General features: G+C 47.8%; 1 protein-coding gene across 1 annotated transcript in view; it reads left to right on the top strand.

Moving 5' to 3' along the window:
• Window positions 1-1345: 1345 nt before the first annotated feature.
• Window positions 1346-20828, top strand: part of LOC124550640 (myogenesis-regulating glycosidase-like) — a 46128-nt gene continuing 26645 nt past the window's right edge. The window contains exons 1-2 of the mRNA XM_047125364.1: window positions 1346-1457; window positions 11386-12365. Coding sequence (XP_046981320.1) covers window positions 1346-1457; window positions 11386-12365 — 1092 coding nt within the window. The remainder of the gene's footprint in view (window positions 1458-11385; window positions 12366-20828) is intronic.

The following is a 20828-nucleotide window of genomic DNA, read 5'->3' as shown; positions in this document are numbered from 1 at the left end:
GACCCGTGGCTCTACCTTTCATTCCATCCCTGCGAAACCCTACAATTCAGCAGGATAATGCACGACCGCATGTTGCAGATCGTGTGCGGGCCTTTCTGGATACAGAAAATGTTCGACTGCTGCCCTGGCCAGCACATCCTCCAGATATCTCACCAACTGAAAACATCTGGTCACTCGTGGACGAGGAAGTGGGTCGTCACAATACGCCAGTCACTACACTTGATGAACTGTGGTATCGTGTTGAAGGTGCATGGGTAGCTGTACCTGCACGCGCCATCCAAGCTCTGTTTGACTCAATGCCCAGGAGTATCAAGGTCGTTATTACGGCCGGAGGTGGTTGTTCTGGGTACTCATTTCTCAGGATCTATGCACCCAAAGTACGTGAAAATATAATCACATGTCAGTTCTAGTATAATATATTTGTCCAATGAATGCCCGTTTATCATCTGCATTTCTTCTTTGCGTAGCAATTTTAATGGCCAGTAGTGTAAAGAAAGTAAATGAAAAAGGAGTTAAGTGGCGCTTCAGAGTGACATAGAAAGTGATCTAGTATTGTAGAGTGAGAGAAATCTCACTGCCTCTGCGCCAGAGATGACCGTGTGTTGGTTAGAAGGACGCCAGCTGGGTGCCTGCAACCAACCTGTCTGCATTCTAGACACACTGGTCCGACAATTGGAGTTATAGCCTGCGACGCGATTTAGTAGGCCAGCAGGAGCACTCTCGTGGTTATCCTTAGCACTCTGAGTTCAAAATTGTACGTCAGTCTGGTGATTCGACCTGTCGTTCTGCCATTCATGAACAGCAATCCTGGGGGGGGGGGGGGGGTGAGGGTGTTTTCAACAGGATAACGGTCGCACACATACCGCTGTTGTAAGCCAACGTGCTCTACAGCGTGCCCGCACGTTGCTTTGGCGTGCTCGTTCACCAGATCTGTCTCCTGTCGAGCACATATGGAACATCATCCGTCGACATGTCCAGCGTCATCCAGAAACAGCATTAACGGCTTCTCTGTTGACCGACCAAGGCATGGAATTTCATCGCACAAACTGACATTGGGCGCCTGTACAACACAATGCATGCACATTTGCATGTTTGCGCTCAACATTCTGGCGGCTACACCGGTTATTAATGTACCAGCATTTCACATTTGCAATGACTCAAGTCGCACTGCCATTAACCTGTGATTTTTCAATATTAATCACTTGAATATTGTACCTAGACAAATGTATACCCAAATTTCATCACTTACATTAAATATTTTTGTTGCTGCGATTATTTTTTCTATCAGGGCATACACACATATGCACGTCAGAGCATGAGGTTTGCTGTTTTTTTTTTCTGCAGAATGGGGGTGCCGCCATTGCTGTCGCTGCTGGTGCTGATGACGACAGTTGCGGGTGACGTCATCACTCGATACGACGAGAATACCGGCCGCACTGTCCTCTCCATCGAAAGAGGTGACGTCACTCCTCCATTGCAGCTATAGAAATGATTCAACCCTGATACTGCTTGAACAATATTTAGAGTCACACATTAGGTTTGAATAACACTGCATAGTGTACATCACAGGGAGTTGCTACCTGCTACGATTAGGAAATTTCCAAATTAGGCCCCTACGTACATACACACAGACGCACCTGTGGTTTCACAATGAACTACCAGAACTGGTTGTCTGCCAGTGAAACTGCACAATATTCGACTACTTTGTTTTTCACTATTTCACTCTAAAGCAAGAGATTTATTGTTCAGAAAGGACAATAAATATAAACTCATGCTCATAAATTAAGGATAATGCTGATACATGGTGAATCAACGCTCTGTTGGGTGGTTTGGGGGTTAAAATCACCTTGGGGCATGACCATGCGGTGCATTTGACCTGCGGTCGTCGCACGATGGTGCTGGCAGCAGTCCACATACGCAGAGGTGAGTTGGTGCATGTCAGAGCACGGTGCAGCGAGTAAGTGTGCAGACGTTTTCAGACGAGCTAGTGGTGACTGTGTGTTGAAAATGGCTCAAAGAACACATATTGATGACGTTATCAGGGGTAGAATACTAGGGCGAGTGGAGGCTGGTCAAACACAGCTCTTCTGAGGTGCTTCTTCAGCGGATTCAGGCAATGCTCACACGTTCAGAACTTCGCTCTCACTCGCCAGAGTTGCAAGGAGTTGTCCATAGGGTTGATTCCATCGTAGGTAAATTGAACACGTTGCACAGGGCTTCACCGACTTTTCCAGCTTTCGATAGGTCTGTCGAACCATAGTCAAGTTATGTCGAACGGTTGTAACAACATTTACTGGTACGTGGAATCCACGACGAAAATCGATGACTTTTTTTTTTTAAAAAAGCGGCATTCGGTCCACAGATGTATCGTTTAATTCAACAATTGAACCCTCAGCAGTCCCCCTCGAGATCTCTCATTTACTCACATTAAGGACTACCCTTTCAGTACTTTGACGCACAAATAGACGTCACCTCCACCCGTCAGACTTTCTTTCCTTGTCGAAAGTCTCCAGGTCACACTTATCGGGAATGGATTACGACGCTCCAGGGTCTCTCCCTCGATTGTAAATTCCGCTGCGCCAACGTCGCCTGCAATCAGTCTTATGCCTCTTCGGTGATTCGCGATATGGTGGTGTTTCACGCACCAGACGATGGTCTTTGGGCTGATACTTTGAAGTTACAGTACCACATGTCTGCCGATCACTCGTGCGTTTGAACAGTCTCACCAGCTACAACCACCGCGTCTTGATCCAGTTGTTTTGGCGGTTCGCCAGTGGCCAAGCACCGAGCGGGAGCCTCGTCGATCCATCAGCCCACTCTGTGACAAGAAGTCTTTCACCCAGTGTCCATCCTGCCAGACTGTTTCCGGACTCACTAACGGTCGGAGTGCCCCCACCGGCGAGCAAGATGCACGGCTTGCAGCCGAGCGGGCCATATCACCGTGGTGTGTCAGGCTCCACAAAAACATCGCGTCGATGCCACGCTTCCTGCGGATGCACAGGCTCGTCACGAATCGTCTCCTGAGGGCCTGGAAGCCTCGCATTCCACTGAAGGCCAAGTATTCTCCATCATTCCCCAGTCGGGTGACCGTTATATCATTACCTTGGAGGTTGCGCATATTCCGTCTCTATTGTAGACAGTGCTACATACCAACGTTTTGGGCTCGCCGTTTTTATCCCCGTACACGCGCGCCTTGCGCAGTTTCAGTAATCACTCTATATCCGCCGACGGCGTTTTATCCACACAAATATCTCTTACAATGGTCGTTCCTTCACTGCTCAGTTTTTGGTGGTCGGATCCCCTTGAGCTACTAATCTTCTCAGTGTGGACATTTTTGATCATCTGGGTTTATCAGTGCAAGCGGAGTCGATTCCCTCGTCGGATACCCTCCTCGCCAAGTTACTCAGAAAATACGACATGGTGCTTTCATTCTCCACCCCAGGAAGGGCCCGTCCGGTCCCCTTTTCTCTCCGAGACAGGTTCCAGGTGGAATTTCGCCGCTTAGAGGATGAGGGCATCCTTTCTCCCTTCGCGCACACTCGCTGGCCGACGCCTATCGTGATAGTCGAGACGCCGAACGGTGATTTACGCATCTGTGGCGATTTTAAGGTCACGGTAAATTTCCAGTTCGTCATCAATGCATATCCCGTCCCATCGGTGGATGACATAGTCTTGCGGGCTCGACCGTTTTCGTCAGAATTGATTTGCGTGATGCTTATTTCCAGCTGCCGTTGGACAAGGAATCGCAGCAGATCCTAGTCATCAATACCCAGTGTGACCTTTTCCGGTACAACCGCCTCCCGTTTGGCACTGCAAGCGCGCCGCCATTTTCCAACGTTATTTGGAACGCCTCATAAGCCAGGTGCCCGGGGCGGCCAATTATCTGGACGATGTCATCGCGCGGTGGCTCGTCCGCGTTGGACCTTGCGGACAAGCTGGACCGGCTGTTCTGTGTTTTTTCCGAGGCTAGCCTGCGTTGCCGGAAAGAAAAGTGTGACTTTTTTGTGCGACAGATCAGCTATCTCGGGCTCACGATTGATGCCCGCAGCCTACACGTCTCTAGGGAGTATGTCACGGTGATTCAAAACCTGCCTCCTCCTACCAACGTGAAGCAACTGTAGTCCGTCCTCGGTCAAATAAACTATTATCGGCGTTTCATACCCCATACCACCGAGATTTCGGCGCCCCTGACCAGGTTATTGCGCAAGGGCGCACATTGGGTTTGGGATACGGCGTGTGAGCTGGATTTCACACGTCTCAAGTCAGCTCTCTCCCGCCCTCCTTGTCTGGCCGCTTACGATCCTTCCCTGCCACTCATCGTCGCTGGCGACGCCTCGAACACTGGCCTGGCTGCGGTCCCCTCACAAGTGGTCGACGGCGTTGAGAGGCCGGCGGTTTTTGCATCGAAAAAACTGACCGAGGCTCAAAGCAAATACAGGGTGTCCGAAAAGACTTTCCCCGATTACATAAATTGACAACTCAGGCTAGAAGTAAGATACAAATATGAAACTTGTGTCGAATTGTTTACAACTATCACAGTGTTTTTCTGTTTTAGGTTCGCAGTACGTAAGTAGTGGATGAGGTGCAGTGCCCAAGAAGCCATGTTAACCAATCAGGAGAAGGGACAGTGTGTCCTGTGGTACCATGAGACACGATCACCAACCACAGTGCAGAGACACTTCCAGACAACATTTGGAAGGAATTCACCTGATGTCAAGAGCATTAACGCCTGGTATGAGAAGTTCAAGAACACAGGATCGGTTGCTGACCTTCCGAGGTCTGGTCGACCAAGAACCTCAGCAGACAGGGCGGAAGCTGTAAGGCAGACTTTTCTGCGAAGTCCGAAGAAATCGGTGCGCAGGGCCTCACGTCAATTACAGATGCCAAAAAGCTCTCTCTATGACATTTTACACAAACATTTATTGTTTCGTGCATACAAAGTGAAAATCGTTCAGGTCTTGTTGCCCAATGACAGTTCACATCGATATGACTTTGAGGTCGAAATGCTATCACGTAATGAGGACGATGATGGTTATCTCAGACGAATTGCCTTTTCCGACGAAGCGACCTTTTTTGTGAGTGGAGTAGTGAATCGCCATAATGTGCGCATTTGGGGTTCACAACCCCCTGGCGAGGTCATGGAGTTCATCAGGGGCAGTCCAAAGGTGAATGTTTGGTGCGCGCTATTGCACGATCGAATTATCGGGCCATTCTTCTATGCTGAGGCAACCATCACATCTGCAGTGTATCTGGACATGTTGCAACTGTATGCTGTTCCTCAGCTGCTTCAGTATAACCCCGATGTCTTGTTTCAGCAAGACGATGCACCACCTCATTGGGTTTTGGACGTCTGTGCCTATCTCGATATGACCTTTCCTGGGCGATGGATTGGTCGTGATGGGCCAATGGTTTGGCCTCCACGCTCTCCTGACATAACCCCATTAGACTTCTTTTTATGGGGTTATGTCAAGGACGAGGTCTATCGAACACATGTACCAGATCTTGAAACCCTGCGGTAACGGATAACCACAGTCGTTGAATCGATCCCTCCAGTGATGTTGGCTAATGTGTGGACGGAAATTGAATATCCCCTAGATGTGCTACATGCTACCAAGGGTGCTCATGTGGAAGTTTACTGATGTCTGAAAAAAACTTTGATAGTTGAGTTATCAATTTATGTAATCAGGGAAAGACTTTTCGGACACCCTACATAGTCAAACTGAAACGGAAGCTTTGGGTCTGGTTTTTGCCCTAGTGGAGGTCTACGATTTCGTGTACGGTCGTCATTAAACGCTGCAGACAGGTCACAAACCTTTGGTTTCTTTGTTTCATACAGGTGCTGCAGCACCCACCCGGACAGCGCGCCGCCTCCAGTGCTGGGTGCTCTTCCTGGCGACGTTCGACTTTGATATTGTCTACCACGCCTCTGAACGGCACGCAAACGCCGATTTTCTGTCCTGGCTGCCTGCCGGGGCGGACCGTGAGTTTGACGCTTCCCCCTCGGTTTGTTTCCATGTGGTCCCGGACGTAGACGCAGCTCTGGACGCACTTCCATTGGATGCTGATGTGGTCCAGTAGGCCACCGCTCGGGATCAGACAATGCAAGGTCTCCGCCGCCAAACCGCTGCGGGTTGGCCGACCATCCGTAGTAGCGTCCGCAATGCAGAGGACCAACACTTTTGGGATCATCGGCGCAGTCTCTTTTTCCGCAGTGACGTTATCCTTTTGCACAGTGATTCCGACGTTCCTCGGGTGGTCATGCGGCATGATTTGCGCCGTTGTGTCCTCGTCCTTCTCCACGAGGCCATTGGGGCATCGTGCTCACCAAACAGCTTGACCGCCGACACCTTTATTGGCGCGGTATGGATAAAGACATTGCCCGCTTCATGTCAGCCTGCACCACGTGCCAAACATGTCAGGAAGCACCCCCGCACCAGTATTTTTCGTGGCCAGATGCTGTCGCTCCATGGGAACGTCTCCATTTGGATTTCGCAGAGCCGTTTCTTTCCCAGTGGCTCATACTGATCGACTCCGGGTCAGGATACCCTTATGTCTCCCGCATGACGAACACCACCTCTGCTGAGACTATCAACATTCTCCGGCACCTCTTTGCTCTCGAGGGACTTCCTGAAACGATTGTTATGGATTACGGTCCACAGTTTACTTCGACCAGTTTTAAGCAATTCTGCACTGCCAATGAAATTTCCCTCGCCCATACCACTCCATTTCACCCTGCATGAAACAGCCGGGTGGAACGTTTTGAGCAGACATTCAAGACCCAGCCCGACAAGCTGCAGAGCCATCACCCACTGGAGGAGGCCATACTTCTTTCCTTGGCTATGTACTGTGCCCCCCCCCCCCCCTCCCCGTCGGTAAAAGTCCAGAAAGTCCAGCAGAGGTACTTCACGATCGACCATTCCGCTAACCCTTATCTTTCCTGGTTCCCGAGGCTTCTTACCCTCCCTTCCGCCCACACGCCGACACACTCCTTTCAGGTAGGGCAGGAGGTCTGGTCGAGGACCTTCTCTCATCCATGGGTGCGCTGGGTGCCTGCACCATCACCGAGCTCTGCGGCCGAGCGATGGTGTCTCTCAGGTGGGCCGACGGTTCTGCCGTCGTGAGCACCTCAACCAGCTATGCCCCAGTCTGGTGGACTACGACGCCCTGGGAGGGGGGGAGGGGGTAGCTGCCAGTGCCTGTCACCGCCTGCCCTGTGGCGGAACCTCCGCTTCCGCCTCCGCCGCTGTCTCCGCCGCCAGCTGCCCGTGCTGCGTTGCCGCCTCGCGCCCGAGCTAACCATGAACCCATGGACGTCGACCAGGACGCCCCTACTCCTATGGACGTTTGTGCTGCTGTGCGTTTTTTCCCAGTTGGAGAAATGTCGTAGCGGTCCCTTATTGTTAGAGGGCCCGCAGAACCGACACGCAAGATGGGTTGCTAACCCCTTTCAGCAGCGTAGAGAGAAACATCGCCATCGGACTGAAACAGTAACAGACTTTCGAAAACAACACAGAACTACTTCAGCAGACAACATGCAACATGTTACACCAATCGGAACTCAAATGACTCTTAGTTCTTCCCTGCCGATCGCAGGACACTACACTGCTTGAGGGTCGTGAAGTGTTCAATTGTGGCAGTAAAATCAAATGCAAGTGGCTTATGTCAACCATAGGATCATCACACCGTCAAATCCAATTACTTTTAACAGTTATAAATAATTGTCAGTTATTTTTGCTATCTGGTTTCCCAGACGGGGGTACTGTCAACTCCGAACGCATTCGGAACAGGGCCTGCAAGATTTCCTCCGTACCTCGGACTTGGAATAATTTCTCTCCAATGTATTTCTTATGGACAGCTAACAACCCAAAAAGCTCTACGCGTTATGATCAGTTCTATAGTGCGGGAAGGACAGCATGAGCGGTATGTGCTGGCACACTGGTGAGTCTAAAGCGGACTAGGTGTCCAGAGCTCTGCAATTGTCCGCAGCGTGTGACAGCAGACATTTAGCCCAGACTGAAAAAACTTAAAGAGGCTGGAAGGATGTCAAACTACCACGTACCTAAGTACCGTGCAAAACGAATAGGGAATGCGGCACGTAACCATCTATTTGTGGTTACTATTCTCCAGCCTGAACACATTTGTATTTAAAAAAAGCAGCCGATACACTAACGAAAATAAATATTTCCAAATGTAGTTGGATTCAAATGAAAGAAATTGGTCCTGCTGTCTTAAGGACAAGAACAATGTTCATTGAACCCGGAGACCAGAGCACGTACAACTTTACCACTGACAAAATAAAAAAACTTTGTTTTGCGGTCACAAAAATGTAAAAATAACTTGTCAGCTGAAAAGAAAAGTGACCTGAAACAGATGCTGTCGTATTTGAAAGTACCTAATTTAATAGTATTACTAAGTGTTAATCAATTTAAACTGCTTTGTGCTCTATAGAATTAAAAGAAGGATTAAAAATAATTTAATCACAGGGTAAAGTATGTGTAAAATTTATCTCTGAAATGTCTATTTTTAAGAAAACTGATAAACGCTTGAGTTTTCTTTCATTGGCAGTTATCTCGTTTTTGCTGATACCCGTATGGCATTTAGTACATACTGCGTTTTTCTGAATTAATGCCTATTTTCATTGAGAAAAGAAAGATAACTTAAAAAATTGCAATAGTAGATAATAAATGGAAATACTGTAGACGTTTTTCATTAAAATACTTTTGTAAAACAAAAAAGCTAAATAACTCGGAATCAGTGTTTTGGCACTTAGCCTGTTACACACTGAAGAGCCAAAGAAACTGGTACGCCTGCCTAATATCATGTTGAGCACCGGCGAGACCGCAGAAGAGCCGCAAAACGACGTGGCATGAACTCGACTAATGTCTGAAGTAGTGCTGGAGGGAACTGACACCGTGAATCCTGCAGGGCTGTCCACAAATCCGTAAGAGTACGATGGGGTGGCGATCTCTTCTGAACAGCACGTTGCAAGGCATCCCAGATATGCTCAATAACGATCATGTCTGGAGAGTCTGGTGGCCAGCGGAAGTGTTTAAACTCGGAAGAGTGCTCCTGGAGCCATTGTGCAGCAATTCTGGAAATGCCCAACTCCGTCGGAGTTCACAAAGGACATGAATGGCTGCAGGTGATCAGAGAGGCTGCTTACGTACGTGTCACCTGCCAGAGTCGTATCTAGACGTATCAGGAGTCACATATCACTCCAACTGCGCACGCCTCACACCATTACAGACCCTCCACCAGCCTGAATAGTTCCCAATTGAAATGCAGGGTCCATGGATTCGTGAGGCTGTCTCCATATTCGTACACGTCCATCTGCTCGATACAATTTCAAACGAGACTCGTCCGACCAGACAACATGTTTCCAGTCAGCAACAGTCCAATATCGGTGTTGACGCGCACAGGCGAGGCATAAAGCTTTGTGTCGTGAAATCATCAAGGGCACACGAGTAGGCTTTCGACTCCGAAAGCCCATATCGATGGTGTTTCGTTGAAAGGTTCGCACGCTGACACTTGTTGATGGCCCCGCATTGAAATCTGCAGCAATTTCCGGAAGGACTGCACTTAGGTCACGTTGAACGATTCTGTTCAGTCGTCGTTGGTCCCGTTCTTGCAGGATCTTTTTTCGACCGCAGCGATGTCGGAGATTTGATGTTTTACCTGATTCCTGATATTCACGGTTCACTCGTGAAATGGTCGTAGGGCAAAATCCCCACTTCATCGATACATCTGAGACGCTGTATCCAATCGCTCGTGCACCGACAATAACACCACGTTCAAACTCACTTAAATCTTGAAACTTCCTGGCGAATTAAAACTGTGTGCCGGAACGAGACTCGAACTCGGGACCTTTGCCTTTCGCGGGCAAGTGCTCTACCAACTGAGCTACCCAAGCACGACTCACGCGCCGTCCTCACAGCCCTAATTCCACCAGTACCTCGTCTCCTACCTTCCAAACTTCACAGAAGCTCTCCTGCGAACCTGCAGAACTAGCACTCCTGGAGGAAAGGATATTGCGGAGACATGGCTTAGTCACAGCCTGGGAGGTGTTTCATTCCAGTCACTTAAATCTTGATAATCTGTCATTTTAGCAGCGGTAACCGGTCTAACAACTACGCCAGACACTTGTCTCATACAGTCGATGCAGATCGCAGCACCGTCTTCTGCCTGTTTACATATCTCTGCATTTGAACAGACATGCCTGTATCAGTTTCTTTCTACATCTACATCCATACTCCGCAAGCCACCTGACAGTGTGTGGCGGAGCGTACCTTGAGTACCTCTATCGGTTTTCCCTTCTATTCCAGTCTCGTATTGTTCGTGGAAAGAAGGATTGTCGGTATGCTTCTGTGTGGGCTCTAATCTCTCTGATTTTATCCTCATGGTCTCTTCGCGAGATATACGTAGGAGGGAGCAATACACTGCTTGACTCTTCGGTGAAGGTAAGTTCTCGAAACTTCAACAAATTCCCGTACCGAGCTACTGAGCGTCTCTCCTGCAGAGTCTTCCAATGGAGTTTATCCATCATCTCCGTAGCGCTTTCGCTATTGCTAAATGATCCTGTAACGAAGCGCTCTGCTCTCCGTCGGATCTTCTCTATCTCTTCTATCAACCCTATCTGGTACAGATACCATACTGCTGAGCAGTATTCAAGCAGTGGGCGAACAAGCGTACTGTAACCTACTTCCTTTGTTTTCGGATTGCATTTCCTTAGGATTCTTCCAATGAATCTCAGTGTGGCATCTGCTTTACCGTCGATCAACTTTATATGATCAATCCATTTTAAATCACTCCTAATGCGTGCTCCCAGATAATTTATGGTATTAACTGCTTCCAGTTGCTGACCTGCTATTTTGTAGCTAAATGATAGGGGAACTATCTTTCTATGTATTCGCAGCACATTACACTTGTCTACATTGAGATTCAATAGCCATTCCCTGCACCATGCGTCAATTCGCTGCAGATCCTCCTGCATTTCAGTACAATTTTCCATTGTTACAACCTCTCGATATACTACAGCATCATCCGCAAAAAGCCTCAGTGAACTTCCGATGTCATCCACATGGTCATTTATGGATATTGTGAATAGCAACGGTCCTACGACACCCCCCTGCGGCACGTCTGAAATCACTCTTACTTCGGAAGACTTATCTCCATTGAGAATAACATGCTGCGTTCTGTTATCTAGGAACTCCTCAATCCAATCACACAATTGGTCTGACAGTCCATATGCTCTTACTTTGTTCATTAAACGACTGTGGGGAACTGGCGCTTCAGTGTAGATTTCTACTCTACATATACTGTTGACTACGGATTTGCTTTAGGAATACATAGTGTTGCTGCGAGACAAATGTATTTTGATTTTTGCAGGTGGAGACGTCGGCTCGGTCGTTGTATTGGGATACGAGGGTGTTCCTAGTCCATGCGATGGTGCTGGGTCCAGTGATTGTTTCGAGTTCCAGGAATCGAGGGTTGTCGTCGAGCATTCGGCAAGGGCGGGAGAGTGTGTCACGACTTACATGTCGTTCAACGTCTCATCAATATACTTTGTACAGACGTGCACTCCTTTCAGCGGCAGCCACCTCTACGGCGGCCCAGAGCAGTACTACCAGTACTGGCCCACAGAGTCGGTCGTGTACAGAAACTACGCGTACGTCACCAAGCAGGAGGACAACGTGGGCGTGGCCGAGCGCTACTGGCTCTTCTCCGACGGCAGGTACATGCACGCGGCGCCGGAAATGCAGCTGTTCGTCAACCAGAACGAGAACGACTCGGTGGGCTGCCTGGGCGTGGCCGCTCAGCTGGAGCCCCCGTACCCCCTGGAGGGAGACATCATCGTACTCAACGAGACGACGTGCGTGTTCGGGGACGCGAGGGAGGCGCACGAGGACGCCGTCGAGAGGTTCCTGGGCAGGCCCTCCGGAGTGCCGGATGAGCGCATGGTCACGCACCCCATCTGGTCGACGTGGGCGCGCTACAAGCGGGACATCGACGACTCGACGGTGAGGCAGCTGGCCGCGGAAGTGGTCGCCAACGGCTTCAACAACAGCCAGATCGAGATAGACGACTCGTGGGAGAGCTGCTACGGCAGTCTGACGTTCGACGCGACCAGGTTCCCCAGCGTGAGCAACCTCACGCGGGATCTCCACGACCTGGGCTTCCGCGTCACCCTGTGGGTGCACCCGTTCGTCAACATCGACTGCGAGCCGTTCTATTCCGAGGCCCTCGCCAGTGGGTACTTCGTCACCAATACGAACGGCAGTGCCAATACCTCCTGGTGGAACGGCGAAGCCGGCGTCGTCGACTTCACGAACCCTGATGCGGCAGCCTGGTGGACCGACAGGCTGTGGGTGAGTACTCTTCTGAATCCAGAGTCGTAACTACGTATCACGTGACAATGCAGTACCAGTAGCCCTTCCTCCGATAGACTTTGAGGATTATTCAATTATTCAAAAACAGTCTTAATCGCATTTATTATTATTATACCGCCAACCGGTTTCAACCCGACGTAGGGGTCACCTTCTGGGCGTTTACACTGTGAAATTATATATATCCGTCAGAAAGACTCCATTATACAACAGCTAAAATTACGTAAATTTAAAATATGTTACCCACTGGTCGACTGCTGGTGGTGTCACTCCTGTCTACATAATGGCAGGCAACTATGCGAGACTAACCCTTCGTATGGGCTTAAATAGCGTGCTGAGATCACGTGAATAGAGGGCAACAGCCCCAGCGGCGATCAACGGCATTTAATACAGTTTATTATATGTAATTACTAGTCACCTTGGTTTAACATGAATTTAAGTGACAATAAATAACAGAAAACGGAACCATTCCATTTAAAAAGAGTTACAATTATAGTGTTAATTATAAAATAATAACAAATGTTGAAGCCGACCTTGGGGAAGATCAGTTTGGATTCCGTAGAAATATTGGAACACGTGAGGCAATACTGACCTTACGACTTCTCTTAGAAGAAAGATTAAGGAAAGGCAAACCTACGTTTCTAGCATTTGTAGACTTACAGAAAGCTTTTAATGTTGACTGGAATACTCTCTTTCAAATTCTAAAGGTGGCAGGGGTAAAATACAGGAAGCGAAAGGCTATTTTCAATTTGTACAGAAACCAGATGGCAGTTGAGGGACATGAAAGGGAAGCAGCGGTTGTGAAGGAAGTGAGACAGGGTTGTAGCCTCTCCCCGATGTTATTCAATCTGTGTATTGAGCAAGCAGTAAAAGAAACAAAAGATAAGTTCGGAGTAGGTATTAAAATCCATGGAGAAGAAAGAAAAACTTTGAGGTTCACCCATGACATTGTGGTTCTGTCAGAGACAGCAAAGGACTTGGAAGAGTAGTTGAACGGAATGGACAGTGTCTTGAAAGGAGGATATAAGATGAACATCAACAAAAGCAAAACGAGGATAATAGAATGTAGTCGAAATAAGTCGGGTGATGCTGAGGGAATTAGATTAGGAAATGAGTCACTTAAAGTAGTAAATGAGTTTTGCTATTTGGGGAGCAAAATAACTGATGATGGTCGAAGTAGAGAGGATATAAAATGTAGACTGGCAATGGCAAGGAAACTGTTTCTGAAGAACAGAAATTTGTTAACATCGAGTATTGATTTAAGTGTCAGGAAGTCGTTTCTGAAAGTATTTGTATGGAGTGTAGCCATGTATGGAAGTGAAACGTGGACGATAAATAGTGTAGACAAGAGAACAGAAGCTTTCAAAATGTGGTGCTACAGAAGAATGCTGAAGATTAGATGGGTAGATCACATAACTAATGAGGAGGTATTGAATAGAATTGGGGAGAAGAGGAATTTGTGGCACAACTTGACAAGAAGAAGGGACCGGTTGGTAGGACATGTTCTGAGTCATCAAGGGATCATAAATTTAGCATTGGAGGGCAGCGTGGAGGGTAAAAATCGTAGAGGGAGATCAAGAGATGAATACACTAAGCAGATTCAGAAGGCTGTAGGTTGCAGTAAGTACTGCGAGATGAAGGAGCTTGCACAGGATAGAGTAGCATGGAGAGTTGCATCAAACCAGTCTCAGCGCTGAAGACAACAACAACAACAAATGTTCCGTAGTGAACTCGTGAAATTCGTAAAAGTATATTACATTATGTGCCATAATATAAGCCGGCCGCGGTGGCCGTGCGGTTCTGGCGCTGCAGTCCGGAACCGCGGGACTGCTACGGTCGCAGGTTCCAATCCTGCCTCGGGCATGGGTGTGTGTGGTGTCCTTAGGTTAGTTAGGTTTAAGTAGTTCTAAGTTCTAGGGGACTTGTGACCTAAGATGTTGAGTCCCATAGTGCTCAGAGCCATTTGAACCATAATATAAAGTATAACATTTTGTGACACACAAAAACTGGTGTCGTCTTGTATTATTATATATCTATTCGTGCATTTACGTAGAAAACATTTGAGTCAATTTACTAAAACGGCTAATATGGAAGGACTACAAAGCACTCTACTTCTTGTGGTGAGGACGCCGTCTATTCACGTGATCTCAGCACGCTATTTAAGCCCATACGAAGGGTTAGTCTCGCATAGTTCCTGCCGTTATGTAGACAGGAGTGACACCACCAGCAGTCGACCAATGGGTAACATATTTTAAATTTACGTAATTTTAGCTGTTGTGTAATGGAGTCTTTCTGACGGATATGTATAATTTCACAGTGTAAACGTCCAGAAGGTGACCCCTACGTCGGGTTGAAACCGGTTGGCGGTATAATAATAATAAATGCGATTAAGACTTTGTTTGAATAATTGATTAATCATACTAATCGCTGTTAATCACCACAACTATGTTGTCCAAAAATCTTTGAGGATTATTGGCTGTACTAACTGTAGGAAGTATCAGAAGTATTGGGAAGGACAAAAATGCTTTTCTCCTGTTCCATCAGTCATCTTTGCTCTGCTAAGGGGAAAGTCACAAGTACTGAAGGTTAATACAAGCAGAGGAAAAGGAGGAAATGACTGTGAGAAACTTTTTTTCGGACATCGGAATCACCTTGTGTTCATGCTCGTGGATAGCTGCTTGCTGTGAGCGTGTGACCTCTCTGATATCATAGCACCTGTTCAAGCACTCTCCCCGTGCATCGATATAAACTTGAACTACTTTACTGAGTCATAAATTATGACACATTTCCAATTTTGGGAGATGATAATATGCAATTGGGAGGCTACATAGATACACACAAAATTCTCATAGCAGATGTTGAAAATTGCGTTTACCAGCATCGACACGCAGCTGTACTCGTTTCACCATATTCCGCGACGCTCTGTAAGATGTGTCCTCGCCAATGTTTCTCATTTCCTGTGTAATGGCCTCGCGGAGTTCTGCAGTTGACCACGGTCTATTCTTCTGCACTCTGGTTTTAAGATACCCCTACGAGAAAGTATCTGAATAATCTGAAAAAATTTGTGGCCTTCGGATCACCCGACATAATCCCCCCCTCTCTCCCCCAAGTCACCAAATAAACTACACTCATGCTCATAAATTAAGGGTAATTGCAGAATGTGGTGCCACACAACGTGGCACTACACAAAACTGCCACTAATAGCATAGACACATAGGGAACACACACGACACAGATCTGAAAGTCCACGGTATTTGTGATAAGTTGAGAAAACCGTCCCAAAACACGTGTGCTTCAAAACACGACTGTTTCCTGCGCATGTACCCCTACATCAGTATGGGATATGATGCACACGTACACATGCTGCACAACGGGTTGACATACTCTGGATCAGGTGGTCGAGCAGCAACTGCGATATAGTCTTCCATTCTTGCACCAGTGCCTGTCGGAGCTCCTGAAGTGTCCTAGGGGTTTGAAGACGTACAGCAACACGTCGACCGAGAGCATCTCAGACGTGTTCGATGGGGTTTAGGTCTGCAGAACAGGCAGGCCACTCCATTCGCCTGATATCTTCTGTTTCAAGGAACTCCTCCATGATGGCAGCTCAGTGGGGCTGTGCGTTATCATCCATCAGGAGGAAGGTGACACCCACTGCACCCCTGAAAAGGTGGACATACTGGTGCAAAATGAAGTCCCGATGCACCTGACCTGTTACAGTTCCTCTGTCAAAGACATGCAGGGGTGTACGTGCACCAATCATAATCCCGCCCCACACCATCAAAACACGACGTCCATACAGGTCCCTTTCAAGGACATTATGGGGTTGGTATCTGCTGCCTGGTTCACGCCAGATGAAAACCCGGCGAGAATCACTGTTCAGTCTATACCTGCACTCATCTGTGAACATAACCTGGGACCACTGTTCTAATGACCATGTATTGTGTTCTTGACACCAGGCTTTACAGGCTCTCCTGTGATCAGGGGTCTGTGGAATGCACCTTGCAGGTCTGTTCAGTCGTCTCCAGACTGTGTCTGGAGACAACCGTTCCAGTGTCTGCAGTATGGTCCCGAGCAAGGCAACCTGCAGTACTCCGTGGCCGTCTGCGGGCACTGATAGTGAGATATCGGTCTTCTTGTGGTGTTGTACACTGTGGACGTCCCATACTGTAACGTCTGGATACGTTCCCTGTGTGCTGGAATCGTTGCCATAATCTTGAGATCACACTTTGTGGCACACGGAGGGCCCATGCTACGACCTGCTTTGTTTGACCAGCCTCCAGTCGCCCTAGTATTCTACCCTTCATAACGTCGTCAATATGTGTTCTTCGAGCCATTTTCAACACACAGTCACCATTAGCACGTCTGAAAACTTCTGCACACTTACTCGCTGCGCTGTACTCTGACATGCACCAACACACTTCTGCGTATGTGGACTGCTGCCAGCACCATCGTGCAACGACCGCAGGTCAAATGCTCCGCATGGTCATACCAGGAGGTGATTTCAACCCGCAAACGGCCCACCAGAGCGTGAGTGTATTTACATGTTGCACTAATGCGTTAGACGTTTGGCACATTGCTCCATCTTGTTGGAAATAACCTTGTATAACTTCGGCGACGTCCATTTGATTCACAAATGTGTTGAAGATGCCCATATAAACTGTAGTGTCTATGGTCGTATCAAAGAAAATGGTGCAAACACCCCGCTCCTGCCTTTTGATCATGCAGTGGTGCTTGTTTGGATGACACAGGGGTTTACACCAACCCATTATCAGCTGTGTTGTGTGTTGATGTAGCCTGATAGATGGAACCACTACTCATCTTTAAACGAAGTTCGGCTGAGAATGTCAGGACCTTGAATATGAATCCCCTGAAATCATTGACAGTAATGCATTCTTTTCTCACGATCTGTTTCTTGCAATGCTTGCATCATATGCACTCTGTACAGGCGCAGTGCCAATTTCTCTGCAGGTTTCTGACACATGCCATGTAAAATGCCTGTCTCCCGGCTCGATCAACGCAACGATTTTCTTAGTGAGTTCTCCAGTGTCTTCGAACATTATCACTAACGTCTGCACTCAGTACTGTTTTATGTTGACCACTGTCACTGTTTAGTACACCAGGTGTCTCCAGTTTCCTAGCAATCGATAAAACTGTTGCTTCTGTTGGACCATCACGCACATTGAATTCTCTGTGGAATGCCAGTTTTGTTATAACCAATGGGTCTGTCTTCCAGTGTGTTTTCACAGTAAAAACCCGCATGCCTCTATCAGCTAAAAGGCAGCAAACGAGTCACTGAGTTGCTCTTCATTGTACCGCGGCCAGAACTACACATAGACTTCACAAACCGCGAGGGTATGCGAACGAACGAAGACGAGCCGAGCTTGTGCAGCAGTATACCGGGCAAAGGACCTCTTGCGCAGAAACCACAATCAACTTTCCAACAACGGGTGGCACTTCAGATTCCCTCGGAGGTACTGACAACATTAAAACAACATTCTCGTGTCAACTAGGTTTGGAAGGGAAGTTACGACCCATTGAAGTAGTTCAGGTCGTCCTGTACTAAGGGGGACGTTCACCTGGGCTTCCATGGGATTTGCGGTTGTAAGGCCGCTATTACACTATCATATTTCTTTGTCAAAGTTGATGTCAAATATTTATGTCACAGAAATTTGATAGTGTAATAAGGAACTTTGTCAAATATCACATTTTGCCAAAGAAATAAAATCAAATCTAAAGCCTCGCTGTAGAATTCATCATAAAAGTCGTTCGACTTTTGTTCACTAAAGTGGGAAACGCAACCGCCTGGAACACTGGTATCGCTACAGCTATTTCCCGTCTGTAGTGTGCTTGTAAACATGGCTGCAAAGTTTAGTTGGCGTGTTCCTTCGGCTCCTTATACACACATCAAAGTTTTGCATCACCCCGGTTCCAAGAACTCCTGAAGACAGACGTTGACTGTGGATATTGTAGCACAGACATAGTCCCTTTGACTGTCCAGAGATGTCACTAAGCCTGCCCAAAGATGTAAACAACCATGCACGTGCAGCGCCTATTAGACAGTGGGGGTCCGTTAGCCGATCAGTTCCAGTCATTCCACCAGGAAGGAGGTGCACGGCTCGTGTTGCCTGTAGTTCAATCATGCCTAGGCGGTCAATACCGCAGTTCGATCGCGTCCGCATTGTTACTTTGTACCAGGAAGGGATCTCAACAAGGAAAGTGTCCAGACGTCTCGGAGTGAACCAAAGCGATGTCGTTCGGACATGGAGGAGATACAGACAGACAGAAACTGTCGGTGACATGCCTCGCTCAAGCCACCAAAGGGCTACTACAGTGTAAGACAGTTACCTACGGATTATGGCTCGGAGGAAACCTGACAGCAACGCCATCATATTGAATAATGTTTTTCGTGCAGCCACAGGACGTCGTGTTACGACTCAAACTGTGCGCAATAGGCTGCATGATGCGTAACTTCACTCCCAACGTCCATGACGAGACAACATGCCGAATGGACCGCTTAGGATTGGCATCGCGTTCTCTTCACCGATGAGTGTCGCATATGCCTTCAATCAGACAATCGTCGGAGACGTGTTTGGAAGCAACCCGGTCAGGCTGAACACCTTAAACACATTGTCCAGCAAGTGCAGCAAGGTGGAGGTTCCCTGCTGTTTTGGGGTGACATTATGTGGGGCCGACGTACGCCGGTGGTGGTGATGGAAGGCACCATGGCTGTACGATACGTGAATGCCATCCTCAGACCAATAGTGCAACCATATCGGCAGCATATTGACGAAGCATTTGTCTTCATGGACGACAATTCGCTCCCCCATCGTGCACACCTTGTGAATGACTTCCTTCAGGATGGCCAGCATGTTCTCCAGACATGAACCCTATCAAACATGCCTGGGGTAGATTGAAAAGGGCTGTTTATGGACGACGTGACCCATCAACCATTCTGAGGGCTCTACACCGAATCGTCGTTGAGGAGTGGCACAATCTGGACCAACAGTGCCTTGATGAACTTGTGGATATTATGCCACGACGAATACAGGAAAGCATCAACGCAAGAGAACGTGCTACTGGGTATTAGAGGTACCGGTGTGTGCAGCAATCTGGACCACCAGCTCTGATGGTCTCGCTGTATGTTGGTAAAACATGCAATGTGCGGTTTTCATGAACATCAAAAAGGGCGGAAATGATGTTGATCTCTATTCCGATTTTCTGTACAGGTTCCGGAACTTTCGGAAGCTAGGTGATGCAAAACTTTTTTTGATGTGTGTAATAACCTTGCTTCGAAAGGAATGGGGGTGTGAGCAAGGGGCACAATTCATGCTATTAATCTTGTGCTGGTGGAAAGGTGGGGTATGTTGCAGGCGACTTCAAATCCCAATCAGAGCTACAGTAAACACCTAGGGAGCTTTTCAGCAAGCTGGATTAAACGACAACACTCTAAAAAAAACCTTTTTCCCAAGTCTCCATTGTAGTTTGTCTATTTTTGAACTCTAGATGCCACAAGTTAAACGTGCTTCATCTTGTACTTTCTATTAATTTTGTAGTTGTTGAAACACTCATCATTTTCTTGAGGCCATTTTCCCGCTGCAATGCGCGGTCGGCCTTGTTACTATTTATTTGGCGGCGTTAGCTGCAGCAGGTGGTCGGATGCCCTTCTTGCCTCCACCCCGAACCCCGCAGGATGGAAGTAGTGTACCCAAGTTGTCTGCGTCTAGTGTAAGCCATGGAATAGTGAGAAAAATTTCAAATGTGTGCTAGTTGTGTAACTGACGTGGAACTTGGGGACCAGCCCGGTATTCACGTTGGGTGACGCGGAAAACCGCCGAAAAACCACATCCAGGCTGCCTGGCGTACCAGCCCTCGTCGTTAATTCGCCGGGCGATCCGGAGCCGGCGTGCCTAGCAGAGCTCAGGAAGCAGCACATTAGCGCTCTCGGCTACCCTGGCGGGTGTTGAAGCACGCTTTTGAAGTTATTTTGGTTAAAATGCACTGCAGTATTCGAGGGGAGCAGCTCTCTCCTGTGCCAAGAAATAGCAATTTATGGGGAACCCATGCATTACTCAAGTAAGTATTCTGCTTTGTAATACACTACTGGACATTAAAATTGCTACACCAAGAAGAAATGCAGATGATAAATGAGTATTCATTGGACAAATATATTATACTAGAACTAACATGTGATTACATTTTCACGCAATTTGAGAGCATAGATGCTGAGAAATCAGTACCCAGAACAACCACCTCTGGCCGTAATGACGGCCTTGATACGCCTGGGCATTGAGTCAAACAGAGCTTGGATGGCGTGTACAGGTACAGCTGCCCATGCAGCTTCAACACGATACCACAGTTCATCAAGACTAGTGACTGGCGTATTGTGACGAGCCAGTTGCTCGGCCACCATTGACCAGACGTTTTAAATTGGTGAGAGATCTGGAG

Source organism: Schistocerca americana, chromosome 9 (assembly GCF_021461395.2).
Source record: "Schistocerca americana isolate TAMUIC-IGC-003095 chromosome 9, iqSchAmer2.1, whole genome shotgun sequence".
In the NCBI taxonomy this organism is placed as follows: Eukaryota; Metazoa; Arthropoda; class Insecta; order Orthoptera; family Acrididae; genus Schistocerca; species Schistocerca americana.
This window is presented reverse-complemented; position numbering and strand designations above follow the sequence as displayed.